The sequence below is a fragment of the Aptenodytes forsteri genome, unplaced genomic scaffold (assembly GCF_000699145.1).
Source record: "Aptenodytes forsteri isolate BGI_AS27 unplaced genomic scaffold, ASM69914v1 Scaffold20, whole genome shotgun sequence".
NCBI lineage: Eukaryota > Metazoa > Chordata > Aves > Sphenisciformes > Spheniscidae > Aptenodytes > Aptenodytes forsteri.
This window is the reverse complement of record NW_008795523.1, coordinates 3,291,807-3,309,062: the sequence shown is the minus strand read 5'-3', so window position 1 is coordinate 3,309,062 and position 17,256 is coordinate 3,291,807. Positions and strand designations below refer to the sequence as shown.

Here is a 17,256-nt window from a genome sequence, read left to right as displayed (position 1 = left end):
TGATCGTCTCCCCTTATGGCTTCTCCCGCACATCCGGTGATTCCCACTCCCGCCGAGGGGAGTTTCCCCGTCCCCGCCCGGCTTCCCTCTCTGGAGGCAGGGGGTGCGCGGCCGGGGTGCAGGGAGACCAGGTTTCGTGTGGAAGAGCAGGTATTTGCGGGCCTGCCCGGAGTCGTGCTTTCTGAGCAAGGCCTAATCCCCGCCAGGATGTAACGATCTCTCCTCGGTGTCATATGCAGGCAGCGGGAAGGTGTCAGAGTGTATTCAGTGCTTTATTAAGCCGTGCAGCATCACAGGGACCCTCCTGAAGGGGGAGGCTGGGGAGACGGGGAAAGCTCCAGATCTGCTCGTCACTCTCATAGCCGAAAGTGTGGGCTTCGGAGAGTCGGATACGTGCAACCCCCCTCTGTCTGTCGTCGAGCAACGAACCGCACAGGTTCGCAGCTGATGTGTTGTCAAGTGCAAAGCCAGTTTGCCCATGGAGAGATTTCCGTCCTGGGGAACCTGTGTCCCCTTAGCTGCCCCTTGAGGTGTCACTTTGGGGATGGAGCACTGCTGTTCCCCCTCCCCTCCATGCTTTGACCTTCAGGATGCCATTAAGTACTAAAACCACAATACTTGGCAAGAACGAGATCCCCAACTCGGGAGTGAGTTCCCCTACAGTTCACAACTGTGACTTTGAGTGCTCTCTGTTGACATTTTTAGTAGGACTTCTGTGGCCTTTTTAAGTGTTTATTAAAATATTCTGCATGTATGCTGTGATGTGGCTTGTAATTAAAATGGTGTATAACGGCAAAGGTTTCTGGTCTACATAGGTTTTACAAGGCTTCCAAATATAGAGAGGAATACAGACTGCCTTTGCTGTGCTGGTACTAATTGCAGCCCCCTGACAGGAATGTAAATGCAGTTCCTTAGCACATTCTTATCTCAGCATGTGTGGGATTTACATATATAACTCCTATTAATGCTAATGGAAGCTATATACATAATTCTCTGCATAGGGCTGACACTATATTTTTGTCTGAACCTGATGCAACTGGAGCAAGCCATCTTCTATTAGTGGAAAGATCTGTAGTTTCTTACCGGAAGCTTTCTTAACGTTTTGGTTCACTTAAAACGTAGGGATGAAATGCAAGTAAAGGAAGCAATACAAAACTTTTTATTATGACATTGGCATGGAAGGTTCATAACATTCATGTAAAAAGTGTTGTGCTATCCAGAGGACTGTCAGTGAACCTGATCCTGTTTCCCTTAAAGTTTCTTTTTGTTGGTTTTTTTTTAAATTTCATTAAATCAGAAATCAGGATTGGTGATTCCCGATTAACTCGTTAATTTAGAAGCAATCAGCTTTTAGTGTTTAGATGTGTTTAAAGGTTTATTTGGAGTATTACTACTTAGAAAATAGAGTATCTTTTTTATTTAGAGCTATAGACAGGTCATCATTATGAATCTCTGACAAAAGAGTCATGTTGCGCATTGCGGTGCTCCTGAAGACAGAAGTATCCTGAAAGGGTATCATGGTTGATATCTTTGCCTATAATTAGGAGAAGTTTGCTTTCGCTGGTTAGCAGAGTCCCTCGACCTTCTCTTAGTAATATCTGTGTCTCTTCTTGTTTCTAAAGCTTTTTCTTCTTTTTTTTTTAAATTTGTGTCTGGATGGGAAATGGCAGCTTCTCCTTTCAGACATGATGACACCCTGCTGTGGCTACACTCAGCTTGTCACCTCAAAATTTAATTACAGTAATGCCTACTTTCAGGGCAGAGGTTCGGGGCTTACCATAAGCCGATATGAATTGTCAGAAATCTACTGAGTTGAGAATTTACATCATCTGAAGCTGTCCTAGCCCTCCCTCCCATTCATTGTTGCATGTTTACATTTATTCTGCGCACACGAACAAGCGCAACTCACGTTGTACAAAGTTGAAAACAGGCATTTTTAAACAGGACTGTATTTAGACTGTAGACAGGATCCTTAAATTCTCCTCCTCCTCTCTGCTGCGCTGTGGTAGTTGTTGTTAGACCAGACTGTTGAATGACTGCCCCATTAATTTAAAAGAAACTAAGGGAAACGTGATAGGATGTCCATGGTGGGAACCATCTTCTGAAGAAGTTGTTATTTTTTAAGGCTCATTAGAGATAGAGTTTGCGGATACACTAGCTGTTTTACAGGTTGTCTCTGTTTTCATAGGATTTTAGTCTTATCATTTTTTTCCTTATGTTTTGGCTAAGGTTGGATTTTTTATCATTCAACTGGATAGTTAAGTTATTGTTTAAGTTATTGTTGTGCATACGCTAGAAGACTCAGATCTGACGAGCACAGCTTATATGCTGAAGAAAATGTCAAAACCATAGAGACAGTTAGAGATAACAGAAGAATAAGATTTTGATGGCTCATTTATAACGTTGGGAAAAAGAGTTCAGTATCAGTGTATCATTATGGAGAATGCACCGTGCTGCTGTAGTGTAAATCCTTTACAATGGAGGAATAAAGGTTTTATATTTGTATATCACTGACTGCAAGAGAAATGGATCTGTTCCTTTCAACCTGAGAAATTTAAAGTTTTGGATAGGGTGTGAAAAATGTAAATGTTACTCAGAGATTTAGTAGCAAGAAGTGATATATAAACTTGCATTGCTGCACAGAAATAACATTTTGTAAACATAAATCCTGAATATAAAAACCTGAGAGACAGTGAAAGCAAACTTTACATTGGTAAGTATTTATCAGAAAAAATTAATCCGAGTAGGCTGGACTGGCAGTATAGACTTGTAAAAACAGTCACAGTGACTTTCTCTTTGCATTTGGAAGAATTGAAAAGACCTATTGCTTATTTAATGAATGATTTCCAAAGGAGCTTCACTAAGTTAGTTTCTCTATGGAACAGTTACTGTGTCTCAGTATCCTTATGAACAAACATTGAAATTGCATGCTATTAGGAATAAAATACATAATCCAGATTTGAATCCCAGATGGAGATGAGAACCTTTTGCTTTTGTACATTCTGTGAAACCCATTCTGTAACCTCAGAGTACCATTAAAAAATGGAAGGAACCCAATCACAGTGATTAAAACCCCAGTACCTAATTAAAATACTGTACCTGGTTGACTCATCTTTGTGCTGGCTGTCTAAACCTGACCTTGAAGTGTGATGGGGAAAAAATCACGTGGGAAGGCGTATGTTAGCCAGAAAGAACAAGGAAATGAATTAACTGAATATTGTTTAATGAAAAATTTTCTTAACTCTTTTCAGGGAAGACCTATAATTTGCATAGAACCTAGACACTGCACTTCCCAGAGCATTCAGTAGGCTAATTTAACATCATAGGCTGATTTATAAGAAAAATACATTTTTTCTTTTTAAAGAATCATCTTAAGGTTTAAACATGAATGCTATTCACACTGGATTTTATGATAAATTTTTCATAAATGTCGTCTTCTGGTTTAGTTAGTGAAAGCAAAAATGTTGGCAAATTTCACATTTCAACTAAAAAGTAGTAAAGATGTCAAGGAGTGAGTTTCCTGTTAATTGGGCATTTCCACCCCTGTCATTGTATGAGAGATGTAACTTTAGACTTTGTGTTCAGGTCTGAATGCCACTGTGTCCACGGAAGTAGAATTTGGAGTATGCACAGTTACATGTGGTAAGTAGCAAAGCAGATGAATAAAACATATTGTCATTTGTTTTGGGGAAAAAAAAAAGTGCTAACTGTAGCAATTTAGCAGTTGTAATTTGCTTGCCCTCGTTCACCTCTCATTGATTTCAATTGCCAATAACTATAATTAACAAAAACAAGCAGCCTGATTGTCATTAGGAGTTTAGGTCAGATCTGTTGTTTTATTAATTTCACAGCCTGCAAGCTCCTATTTTAAACCAGTTCCCTACGTTTATTGGCACATGAGCTGCCTTCCCCAAAGTAACAATTTTCGCTATTTGTGAACATCTGTGAGATGTTCAGAAGATGAAAGATCTTCTGATGCTTCTCACAGATGTCTTCCCACATACAATATTGCCAAAAAAATTGCTTGCCTGCAGTAGCCTGTTCTGTATTCCACATTTATACAATTTATAAATTGTGCAACGGAGAGGAGAGGTATGATTCTGGAGTAGGAGGGGAGAGAGGAAGAATGAGATGAGCCTTAAGAAGACATCTCTGCATTTGGGGTGGTGATAGAAACTGCTGTGAGGTGGTATTTATATTGCTTAGGAAGCAGTCTTGAATCAGAAATGCTATTAATTTTTTGCTGAACAAAGGCAGCTTCTCGTAAGACCACAGAAAAAAGAGAGACGAGTTTTTGCCCCTATCAGTCTGATGTTTTCTAGAGTATGCCTTTTTATTTTTTTCAGCCACTTTTTCATATTTCCAATGACAGAGCTTCCTTGATTCCCTCCTATTTCACATCTTAGGACATTATGGGTTTAGGAGATTTTTTTTTGCTGCTACATACTTTAATATTTCTCTTTCTTCACTTCATAATTTCAAATCTGCTTCTATGTTCCTTCTGTCGATGCCGTATATGTATCCCCATACTCTTAATAACTTCACTTGCTCTGATGCACACATCTTTTGGATACTAAGAAACTGTTCCTTATGTCCCATCCCTCTAGCAGATGTCTCAAATGTTCCGTATTTCCAGGGAATTTCACTAGATTTTGTCTCCATTTTATCTTTGGTCCTTCAGAATTAATGCTGTGGTGGGTTAACCTTGGCTGGCCACCAGGTGCCCACCAAGCCGCTCTACCATTCCCCTCCTCAGCGGGACAGGGGGAGAAAATAAGATTAAAAACTCATGGGTCGAGATAAAGGCCGTTTAATAAAGAAAAGCAAAGGCCGTGCGCAGAAGCAAAGGAAACAAACAAACAAACAAAATTATTCTCTACTTCCCATCAGCAGGTGATGTCCAGCCACTTTCTGGGACCTCGGTATGCATAGCGGTTGCTTCAGGAGACAAACACCTTAATAAAAATGCCCCCCCTCCCCCTCCTTTCTCTTAGCTTTTATTGCTGAGCACAATGTCATATGGTGTGGAATATCCCTTTGGTCAGTTGGGGTCAGCTGTGTCCCCCTCCTGCCTCTTGCCCACCCCCAGCCTACTGGCATTTGGGGGGTGTGGGGTGTGAAGAGACAGCCGTGATGCTGTGGGAGCACAGCTCTATGAAGGCTGCTATGGGGAAAGTTAGTTCCATCCCAGCCAGACCCAATACAAATGTTTAACCTCTTTAATACTGAAAATTATATAGTCTTACTGAAGAATCAGGAAAGGGAAGCTCTAACAAAAAAGAAAAAGGCATCATCTCATATCTGGCATCATCTCATATCTGGAGTTCAGATCATGTTTGTAGCCTTCCTTCTAATCTAGGCTGTTCAACGCGTGGCATGTTTGTCTGTTGACAGGCTGAAAGGTAGCTTCTTGGTTCTTCCAATAAAGCTGTAAGGTCTTTGTCTCCTTCATATTCCTTCTTACTCCCTAGATTCATCTATCTAGCCCTTTATATTTCTTGCTTTCTGAACTGATCCATTTTCTTTATTTTTTCCCTGTAATGCTGTGGCTTAGATCCACGGCTCCTCTATTCATAGTCCAGGTTTACAGAAGCATTAGAGCATAATTAAAGCATATGCTAATGATGTCTTGTCATACCTGCCTCAAATTTGCCTTAGTCTCTTTGTGGTCTAATTGGTTTGGCCACTCTTGCCTCTAAATTTCTCTCATAACTGCTGTTTTTGTATTGCCAAGTATTCAGTTCTTTGTGGATCATCTCTCTTCACCCCCTCCCTCCACCAGTCTATTGATTTACATTTCTCTAGGGTGCATTTCATTTGGGTAATTTATTTTACTGCATTGTGGCCAGTTTTCTGTTAGGTTAACTTGTATGACTTGTTGAAGTTAAGACTTCATTTGTTAGAGCATCTCAGTAGATTAATTTCATCAGCATTGGCAGCTACTAAGAGGAGGTAGTGAAAGGAAACATGGGAATGAAAGAAAAAGCTGTCCAAAAGGAAGAGGCAGAGGAGTACCAAAAGAACTTGCAGATCTAATTAAAAGAGCTTTTTTCATCAACTTTGAGTGTGATATACTTCCCAAATGTTAATATTCCCATAGGTAAGACACAGTGAGATTTTTCCTGATGAATGTGGCTAAGTTAGCCCAGCACCCAGATTTTATCAAGCTGGCCTTTTGGGTTTTCATAGGTTTCATGTCTTTTTTGTTAGCTAAAAAACCTACATGGCACTGAAGAAAGAGGAATGCCTTTAATAAAAGTGTCAGTTCCCTGCCATTTACACCTCTGTCTCTGAGGTGATTAGACATGAGATAAGGCATTCTCTGGAGTGGAGAACGATCCTCGGTGTTGTCTCCCTCTGTCACTTGAAGTACTGTTTCACGAGTTATGTGACATCTCTGAAACATTCTGAAGTTCATTGGTTTATATAATACACGTTTAAGGAAGGCAGATGCATCATAAATGCAATACTCAAACCAATTTCCTATGTATTATTCTACTGCAAGGGGGGTTTAACTCTCCTCTTTCCATGCCTATTAGTAAACAAAATGCTTCTGGAAAAATGGCAAAACCTTCAGTGTTTACTGGGCCTAAACATATTATTCCTGCCTACCCCACAAGCTATGTCATTCCAATGAACTGTGTACACACTGTTTGGCAAAAACAATTATAGCACTTGTTTTGAATTTGTTCGTAATTGTTAAATTGAGGATGATCCCATTGAAATCCTGATAGTGAGAGTGAACATTTTTTTTGCTTCCTGGAACATTGTGTGGGAATTTTCCTTATCTTGACACATTTGTGATAGGTTATCTCCTGTTCTTGTCTTCAGTAGGACCCTCCATGTTGCAGGTGGAGTCCTGGTGGTCAAGACTTGATTTCACCTGTTTCTCATGAGAAGCCCTATGTTACTGACCACCAGCCCCCGTGCTCTGAGAGGCTTCATTTTGGAGTCTGTTAGTGGTATTCCTGTATCGCTCATTGTTGGTCACTCTTAGGTAACTTCAGACTCCCCAGTCCCAGTGCCAGGAGGTTTTTAGTGCCTTCAGTTTCTGTTGACCTTGGTGGGAGTTGAAGACACTCAGACACTCACAAGACTGGAGGCAGACCGAGTTTGCAGTCTGTACAGGATTCTCTGTGCCATCTGATTTGAGCATTTAAAGGCCAGGAGCCTGAATGCTTTGATATTTAAAGTGAATTTAACTGTTTTGTAGAACATATATTAGTTTCATTTCAAATTCTTTTTCTGTAAGAAAAGTTTTGAATTCATTTTGAATTCTTTTTGTGACACATGATTCTAAGAATCTGGCTCCTTCGGTGTAGAGTCTGACAGAAGTAGATGTCTTGAAATCTTAGATACCAACATGGGATAGCTTTAGCAGGCACTCTGAGAAGATCTGTTTTGCCTGGTATTTGGTAGATATATCATACTAACATCCAGGATAAAGAAAGAGAAAGCAAAAACAGAGTTTGAAGGAAATGAAGAAATGTGGAGTGAAAGATTTTTTTTTCCCCCAAAGGGATTGGCATTCGAGAAGTTTTGTTAACCAGTGGATGCCCTGGGACTGAAGCAAAATGTATTGTCCGTGTGGAGGAATGCCGGGGGCCAGTAGACTGTGGATGTAAGTGGAACACTGTGATACAGTCATCTAGAGCAAATAAGTTGATTCAAAGGAAACACTCTTATTCTCTGTTAGTGTGGTGGAAGTGGAATGAAGTGATTGCATTCCACCCTCCAACTACCCTGTTAAGCAATCCAGTAATGTTTCAGATCTCATTTCTGTACTGATGTGCCCTTGATTTCAAGTCCCTGTAAAATACCATTTTTCTGCTATGTGCTTCGTTCCAGACATGAGACCAAGCAAAAAGTATTTGAAGTAATTTTAAGGGAAAGGATAATTTCCAAATAACATTCTGTAGTTTGAAGAGTTATGAACTTTATGATCTATACAGAGATGTTTCATATAGCTGATGATGTACTTATTAAAAATTCCTCCTATAGGGGGAATACCAATTTCTGAGGGCCTTGCCTGCGTGAAGATGCCTTGTATTTATATACCTCCTGAAAATCGATTTAAATATGTTTGGAAGATGTTAATTCCAAACAAGGTGAGTAATTGAACCCCACTTTGTGCAGAAAAATTGCATGCTGCATGTGTTTACCACATGCTCCATCTGAATCGTACAGACTTCTGGGCAGATTATTTCCTTTGCTGTCATAACGCAAATAAGCCCTGATTTCTCACTGGCGAGTTGGTAATACAAGGACTCGCATGGCTTTGCTCCTTTAAGCAGCTTCGATTTCCTGTTTATGTGAGGGAAACAGTAGTTTTAGAGAGTAATGTTTACTGTTATTTCAGAAAAATGGGGCATAGTGGCTGGTGAGTGCATACATGTCCGCAAGTCACAACCACGTTGCCCTTCCCAGTTGTTCAAGTAGGAGGTGCTGAAGAGATGGGAGGAATTTTCCCAGGGGCCAAGAGGTCCTGACAGGTTGAAAACTGTTGGAGTAGAATAAGCACTTGTCTGTGCATCTGACACAATGCAACTCGTCTTTGCAGATCTATTTGAAAAAATGCAACCCACTTTTTTTTTCTTTTCTTTTATATATGGCTAGACAGCACACATTCTTCCCAATGATTCAGCTATTATGAAAGTTTGCAGAGATACCCATTCGGTTACTTTCCAGTGTGAAACTCAAGAAAACGGAAATATAATTGCCTCTGTAAAATACACAGTCTACGCAACAACTGGTGAGCTCATAGAGACGCTTACAGTCTTCTAGTGATATGGCCTTGTGTTTTTTATGTAGTACTCAATCTTCGTAAGATTGCATGTCACCAGTAGTATATAGGCAGAGGCTTGTGCACAGTGGTAATGACTGTCATGAAATGCAGGCCAATAAAAGAGACATATAAAAGGAAATGACAGAATGAGAATGAAGAGGTTCCTTGTGGTAGGAATGAGTATTTTCTTTATCCTTTGTAAAAATTCAAGCTAAAACAAGGAGGTTTTCCTATTACCTGCTTATTTTTTACTGCGCCCAGGTTGGTTAACATAGACTTCTTTCTGCCTCACTAAGCCACATAGCACCATCAGCATGGGTTCTGCAGTTAAATTTCCTTTCCACTTCAGTACTGAAGCAGGAAAACAACCTTTGGGGTTTTTCTTTTAGCAGCCATCTGGGATTTGCTCATACACAATGGATTTAGGAAAGTTTAACATTAAAAAGAATACATCATAAAACGGGTTCCCCAGTACTATCTTTCTCACCTCCTCTGTTAATGGGAGTTTTGCTGACTTTATCAGGAAAGGTAGCAGTGTGCTGATTTTCTCAAACCATGAGAACAGCCGTGCGGAAACTCCATCTTTCCTAATCAGAGAAAGGGTGAAAGTGCCTTGCTTATCAAATTTAAAGTTTTTCCTGAAAAAATGTAGATTCAGGTCTTATGCAAAATTATGGCAGACTAGAAAGAAAGCAATCCTTGGAGATACCCCTCCCCATGTTTCTCCCCTCCATATTGTTTACCTAGGTAAAACTGGCCTGGGAATCCTGCTTTTTTTCCTCTCTCTTCAGTAAGATAGACTATTTCCTCTATCTCTATTGAGGTCCTTTCTGCCATTGTACAGTAACATGGAATTTGTTTATTCATTTTCTAAATCCATCTGGCAGTCACAAAACACCCAAAGCTTTTTTTTTTTTTCCCCTTCTCCCACTATTCAGTCTCTACATTCCTTTTTGTACAGAGGAAGCTTCCTTTTTGAGACCTGAATTAGCAAAGCACATAATCTGTTTTAGGCTTAAGCATGCAAATGGTCCCATTGACTTGAGTCGGTGAGTCATCAATAGGACGACTCACACACTTGTGTTTAAGCTGTGACTGAGTAGTCTTGGTGAAAAGTGGTCTGGTGAAACCCGCCCAACAGGCATACCCACTGGGAACTTCTTACAAGGATTGAGATTTATTGGTTCAGAAAATATTTACGACTATACAGAAATCTGAGGAAGACAAGCTCTAAGGTTTATTAAGTAGCTTAAAAGGAATGAGGGGTTCTGCTTAGTGCCAGAGCAGCATCCTTTGGCTTGGTACAGAGGTGTGTAGATGCCCAAAGGAGTTTCTGGGCTTTGCTTCCCCAGGAGTGACATTGTTTCGACTTTACAAATTAGTAGCTGTTAATTAGGTACATGGAAGAAGTTACCAGCTGAAGTTTTGATTGAGAATGTACCAGGACTTTCATCATACAGATCTAGTTTTGCTCTCTGTGGATGGTCAGAAATCTAGCCAGATCAGAAGATGGCATTTACTTTTCCAACAGGATCAGGAGAAAATGAGAAAGATCCTTCCAACAGCATCAATGGATGCGGCAAGACTCCTTGTGTTTGGATGTGGATTTCCTTAGCTGCTGCCTTGTATTTTGCAGAGCCGCTCTGTTCTCTGGGAGCATGTCTTGCTGTGTTGTTCAGACTTTGGAAGGGGGTAGTGTTTCTGCCCACGGTACAATGCTGCCTTTCCCAGTTGCTCGTTAAAAGACTTTTTGAAATGAGGGTTGGGGAATTTGCGACTTAGGTTTATCAACCCTGTCAAGCAAGATGGTTTCTCTACCTAGTCCAGAAAATCTAAGTCTTTCTGTTGAGTGAACATCTTCTTCTTTGCCATTTATCTATCTGGTCTCCAAGCTGAAATGTAAAGAAGGGCAGAATCACAAAATCAGTATCAGAAATAGGACAAAAATCTCCGTTTTCAGGTAATCTACAGGACTGAACTGGATTTTCTTCCAGTACCCAAAACTGGCTGCAGAGATTTCTAGTCAGTGTGAGTTGGGTGGGTGTGGTGGGCTGACCCTGGCTGGCTGCCAGCCCCACCCGTTGGAGCCGGCTGGAACCAGCCCTGTCCGGCACTGGGCAGCCCCGGCTTCTCCTCACAGAGGCCACCCTGTCAGCCCCTCACTGCCTGGGCACCGGCGGCTGGTACAGCAGGCCAAACTGTCTGTGGGGAGAGGGTCTGGTATGGATTTCGGGAGGTGTATTTGAACCAGCTGAAAGGGCAAATCAGTTTTAGTCAGGAAAAGAGCGGGTTCTCTCTTTTACCTCCTAAATTACTTTTTTTTTTTAATCCAACTGAGGCGATTCTGACCATCTCTCTGCCTCAAGTTAATAAGCTTAAGTTTGTATATTTTGTCTTTCTCATCACCTAGATCACTCCTTTCACTATTCCACAGAGATACATTTCTTCATGCCAGAGCTACAGGATGGGGCAGGGGAAGTGGAAATGTGTTTGCTCCGTGGCTGGCCTTTCTTCTTGGCACTTTCCTAGAGAGAAAGCCTTGAAGTCATCAACAGAGCTAAAAATTATCAATGCAGCTGATAAGGGGCGAATGTGTTTGCCTTTGTCTCATCCTTCCTCCTCTTTCCAGCGCTCTGATGTTTTACTCATGTGAACAGCAGTGGCTGGATTCAGCAACACCGTCTGCAAGCCTGGCCCCAAGGCCACCACTTGAAAATACATAGCGTGACAACTTTCTGCTTCAGATTTTGAGGCGTGTGAGGTGGGAGGAAGGGCAGACGTTGCAAAAGGGCAGGTAAAACCTCACAGGAGTTTGTGTGTATTTGCCATGTGGCAAAACTCCGTATGAGTTAATTTTAAATCTATGCACGGAGAAATTCCATGTGTCCTTTACCAGTGATCAGTGCGCTTCTCAGTGACCTTTTGATGCACAGTCATAATGACCTTTTTACATAAATGAGTGATCTTTAGTAATTTGGCTCTTCCTTTTGTTTTCAGAACTGTTCAGACCTATGGGTTCTCTTTGTCTTTTATAGCAAGAGAAACATAACAGGGAAAAAAAACGTATTTTATCTTCATCAAAAATTATTGGGGTCTCTGCAAGGAAAATCCCATCTTTTAATAACTGACAATTAACACCTCTATATGTCCTTCTTACTAAATCACTACCCTGAAACACCGAAGGGTGTTGTTTCACACTCCCGCCCGTTGTGTTGTTTGGTATTTTGTGAAGGCTTTGGAGCTGGAAGGCAGTTTATTCATATTTACTAATAATAGTCCCTGTGAGGAGGGAGGACTCTGCAAGGGAGGAATGCGAGAGCAGAGAACGATCCTCATTAGGATGCTATGTGAAGGGTGTCAGCCTACTGAGATCCCAGCTGTGCTCCAAGCTCCACGCTTCTCATGAGCGAGAGAGCAAGTTGGGGTGTGTGCCTAGTGGCACTTCTGTGCAGAAAATGGAGGCAATAGCGTTTCTGTGTCTCAGAGGCCATTCTAGCCCCCATCTCTCTTCAGTTCATTTCCTGCTGATGACTTCAGTGCCAGAGCTTCCTTGAGAGAGAAAAGTCACATCTCTGTACCCAGCTGCTGTACAAACATGTAATCAGCATGGCCATGTTGTCCTTGCATTTGCACAGGAATGAAATGGGGAATCCTAGTACCCAAGATTAACAGCCTGAATCTCCTCTGTGTGTATGGAATCCTGCTCTCCCATTAGCTTATATATCCATCCATTTTTAATACATAGAAAAAGGCTTATAGATAATCTAGAAGGGAAAGAAAAAAGCTATGTATCACCATTATATTAAGGGGAAGAAAAACCCCAAAACCAGCCTGCAGAGGCAGAATCTCATTCCCCACTGCCGAACTGATACATACTTTACGGATCTGAAAACTGGTGGGCAGAATTCCCGTTGGCTGCTGGACCATATAAACGATTGGTTAAGCGTCTGCTTGTAGATGGAGCACTGCTGTACAGTCAACATCATGATCTAGGAGGAACTCCAGATCAATGAAAAACCCAGGGGAAGAGGAGGATGAAGAGGAACAGTGCTGCTGGCAGAAGTAGTGGGTTTCCTTTGGACAGAAATGGTGCTGAAAAAGCAGGTGTTCCCCTTTCTTGATGTATATGATTTACAGTATTGTGAATCTCTCTCTTATTGAAGAGACTGAATAGACTGAATAGAATGCAGAGACAGAATTTGTATTGCTGGTATTTTCTGGAGGGAAATGCTAGCAGTGGCAACAGATGCTTCTGAATGTATTTGGATTTAAGCAAATTAAAGGGGAGAGGGTTCCATGGAGGCAGAGGACAGTCCAGAGATGCACTACACTGCATAGAAATCAAAGCAGCTTTGTTAAACTGTGATATACAATGCAAATATAGTTGCTGGGCCACACCACAGCAGAGAATGTGCTCTCTGTTTTAGAGCTATCCTGCTCTGGTGCTTGGTGTGGGAGACGTATGTGATGTATCCCTTTCGGCCCAAATAAGAAAGCAGTAAATTTCTAAGGTCCTTGAGCCAGGTCCTGCATGGTGGCTCAGACTAAGTATATTGTTCTGATGGCAGAAAGAAGGTAAAAAAGCTGTCAAGCTTCTTAGCAGCTGGTAATGGCCATACAGATGACACTTTTGGTTTCCTTTAATCCAGCCTGTTGTCCCCCCCATTGGCATAGGAGATAGGATCTGGGGTGGAGGGAGTGTACAGCGCTTGGACCATTTCAGCTGTTGGAAAGACTTCCATGAGCTATGACCAGTCTGGGGTTTCTGCCACAGGGCTGGCCTCAAATCAGCAAGCACCGGTGGAGGCTAAGAATAAAATCTGAGCATTCTTTCTTTTCCTTCCTTCCTGCCTTCTTCTGACTTGCACAAATAAATGGATCTTCGTAGTTTAGATCCAACAGTGCCTACAACCTAAGTGCAGTATCTCACCCTTGCAGTTCATTTAAGTGCATTCCTTTTTTAGTTAAGATGAATATAAATAATCAACAGGTAAAGTGAGAATGCCAAGCTTTTGGTAGGGTTGGAGGCAATCTGCTTGAAACTGTCAGATATAGATGTTATCAATGTTGGTTTTGTTTGTAGAACCCTAGAAAATGTCTAGTGGAGTGCACACAATTTTAGGAATTTTTTTACAATGTAATTGTGGAATATGTGTGATTGTGCTTTTTTTTGTCATTCTTTACAGTGAAGTAGTCCACAGACCCGCAGTGGGCTGTAGACTTTAACTTGAAAGTCATTAAAGAATTTTTCTTCCTACTTTTACTAAGCTAAGTGGACTTTTTAAAAAAGTGGATGTAAATGCACCTTTGTAACCTTAACTGTAAGCTGAAGATGTTTTTAAGGCATATTCTGGCTGTGGCAAAATTCTCACTGACTAATTGGGAGTGTTGCCTGGGCTTTAGGAGTGCAGTCAGGGGCACCTGATGTGAATCAGTCTTGCTCATTGTAAACCAGCTAACGGGGAAGCTGCTTTTCTGTCTGCTTCCTGCTTGCAGTTTAAACACGTGTGTTTACTTGGAAGGCATTCCCTCTGTATTATCAGGTTGTCTCTTGGGCAGTTCTGGTTCTTGACTATTGGAAGAATTTCTTGCCTAGGAAGAAAACTTGAGTAGATTAGCTGTAGATAACATGAAACTTGCTTTTCTCTTCAGCAGGCTCCTGTTACGGCCCGTAAACAGAGGTATTGTTTGAGCTCTAAATTCACATCTTGCCAAGGGGAAAATATATTAATGAAATTGCAAAATCAAAGATAATTTTCATTAACCTCCATGCCCCACAACTGCATGTAATACTAAAAAGTCCAGTCAGTGAAGTGAATTAGTCTAAAAGCACTTAGCTCTACACTGTATGGAAACCCCAGTGTTCAGACTTACATTGTATGATATTCTCAGCCAGTTCACCATTCTTACCTGTCCTGTATCTTGCAGAAAGATCAGGAGAATCCTACAGATGAGCTGTGGTTTAAGAATATCAAAATGAAAATTCTGTGATGCAGGAGAATGAAACTCAAATGATGCGATGGAAGAGTTGCTTAGATACTACAGTGATGACAGTGGCACAGGACCTTATATAGAAGTAGAAATGAAATAGAAATAGAAATGGTTTTCCTGCAGTCATTCTGCTACACAGAATTCCTACCAGTGTGAACATGAATTTTGCATACCAGTCAGCAATGAGATAGCACCTTACAGTTTTAGAAACTATATGAGGGGAAATGAAAGAGAAATTCGGGTTGGCTTGTGTAAAATTTTCAAAGCCGGAGGGATCTAGGAAGATGCCTGATGGTTCATTGATTTGGTTGAATGTGGCTGAACAAATAAGGTCAATTAAATTTCAGAACAAGGTGACTGGGTTTGGTTGCCAGGTGTTTCTTTGTCCAGTGTCAAAAAACAGATGGGGGAAGTTGGTTGACCCTCTTCAGTGTTTCTCACTCTTCCTGGGCTGTTTGTTAGAGTCATCTCCTAACTGGTACGTCTGGTCTTAGAGAAACAGCCTAAGTAATGGCAGGGCCCTCGGTTTCCTTAGGTGAATGGTTGAACAGGCTGCAGCATTGCAAAATGCAGTTTTACTTGATATCCTTGCTACATTTTTCACTTCTCGGTTTCATGCAGCTGCTCCTCACTATGCATTTCTGGGCCACGCAGAACAACTCCTTTCCATGCTCGGTGGTTATTTGCTTTAAATAAAGGCTTTGCAGACCTAGATAGAGACAGGGAACTGAAAAGCAGCACTTAAGTCCTTGAATCTCGTCTTTTGTTAGCGCACTCTCTTTTGGCTTCATTATTATCATTATTACCGTGGCAATTATCATTGTTAGAGTTCTTCTGTAGCACGGTGGTACCTTGGTGCCTCAGCCCTGGGTGATGGAGCACCTGGTACGAGGCACAGAACAAAAAAGTCAGCCTGCCTCAAGTGGCAGATAGCCTGTGGTAATTCTGTCTTTATTGTTTATGTATCTTACATGGATGTGTCTTGAAATCTTACCTTAATGCATTTCTTAAAGCAAAAATATTGTTATATTAGTCATTCTTAACATGTACCAAATAGATACTTTCCCTTCTCTTTAATTTCTTCCTTGTCTTTAGGAATTGCAGTTGTTTGTGTTTCACGGCTGTTAAGCTACATGTATCCCACTCCACGTGCCTTGATCTCCATTTCTTTGCATCTTCTTTGGTTAGATATGCCTTTGCAAAGAAGGTATAAAATGTTACTATTCTAACTTTTGCTGATATGGTAAGGGCCTGAAGGTTGTGAAAGATGTCAGATAGTAAATAATTGGGACCTGCTCCTTTTCAGTCCTGTTCATGAGATTAAATACCTGATTCATTTGAAAATTTGAACATAATAATGACCATGTATTTCTTTTCTTCAGAAACAGAAACAAAAAAATCAAGGAGAATAGAAACAGGGCAATCAAGGAGAACAACAACAGATGCTATTCTGGTCTTTGTCCTGCTAACTGGAATCATTGTGACTGTTGGTGCCATCTTTGCCATGATCCTTATGATTCTTCACTGGTAGGTGGACAGCACACAATGTGATTTATGTTTTATTTGATCAAAATACGGTATTACTGATGACAAACATGACCTATTAAACATGAGCTATTTAAGTTTCTCTGTAGTTTAACATTTGTGTTGCCAGTAGAGAAAACAGGAGCAAGCTTCTGGAGATTGGAAAGAAGTACTTTGCAGAGCAGTTACAGCGATTGTGGATGGGAGGGGAATGATTCAGAGCAATTTATGTAAACGTACTTAAAGGTATGTTTTTGTTTGATTCTTTTTTCCATTTCAGGGCTGTTGTAAAATCTATTTGGGAATCAAAATCTGGGCAAGACAACCAAGACAAGAAGCTGGCCAACAAAAGTTCACTGCGTAACATGGAATAAATAGTCCCCCCTCAGGGCCCGCGTTGACCTTTCAAGGAATTGGAGTCTCCACCTGCAGCTACAGTGTTCTCACCATGTGCATTAGCCATACTACAAGAAGTGGCAGAGCCCTCACTCACAGAGGATGAAGTATAGAAGTCCTTCCAGGACTTGCATAATGAACAGAATTAGAAAAAAAAAATTAGAAAAAATTAGAAAATTAGAAAAAAAAAGATTACATAGAAATACGATATAAAGAAGATTAAAATATGTTTGAAATACTGGTTTTAAGAAGTACTTTTTACAGTCCCTTCCCTCTCTTCGATTACTGAACTTTAAGTGAAATGGGTAAAAATACTTCTATTTTAAAGTGGACATGTGTACCTGTGTAAGCCTGTCACATATAAAACATCCTATGGCAAGGAGATCCACAGCACAACCACATCTTCTGTCCAGCTTGAACCCACTTCCTACTAGCTTCATTTGTTACACCGTACTTCTTGAAAAGGCAGTGAGCTGTCAATCCACACTATCCTCTCCCTAAAAGGGACTGTCTTTTGGACCTCTAACATATTCCCTGGTTATTTTCTTTCTGGACTGAAA

The 17,256-nt window shown here is 40.9% G+C and overlaps 1 protein-coding gene across 1 annotated transcript in view; it reads left to right on the top strand.

Moving 5' to 3' along the window:
* The window catches only part of SPACA1 (sperm acrosome associated 1), a 37,101-nt gene extending 20,427 nt beyond the window's left edge, over positions 1-16,674 (top strand). The window contains exons 2-7 of the mRNA XM_009281963.1: positions 3,586-3,642; positions 7,520-7,621; positions 8,002-8,108; positions 8,617-8,752; positions 16,159-16,303; positions 16,581-16,674. Coding sequence (XP_009280238.1) covers positions 3,586-3,642; positions 7,520-7,621; positions 8,002-8,108; positions 8,617-8,752; positions 16,159-16,303; positions 16,581-16,674 — 641 coding nt within the window. The remainder of the gene's footprint in view (positions 1-3,585; positions 3,643-7,519; positions 7,622-8,001; positions 8,109-8,616; positions 8,753-16,158; positions 16,304-16,580) is intronic.
* The last annotated feature ends 582 nt before the right edge of the window (positions 16,675-17,256 follow it).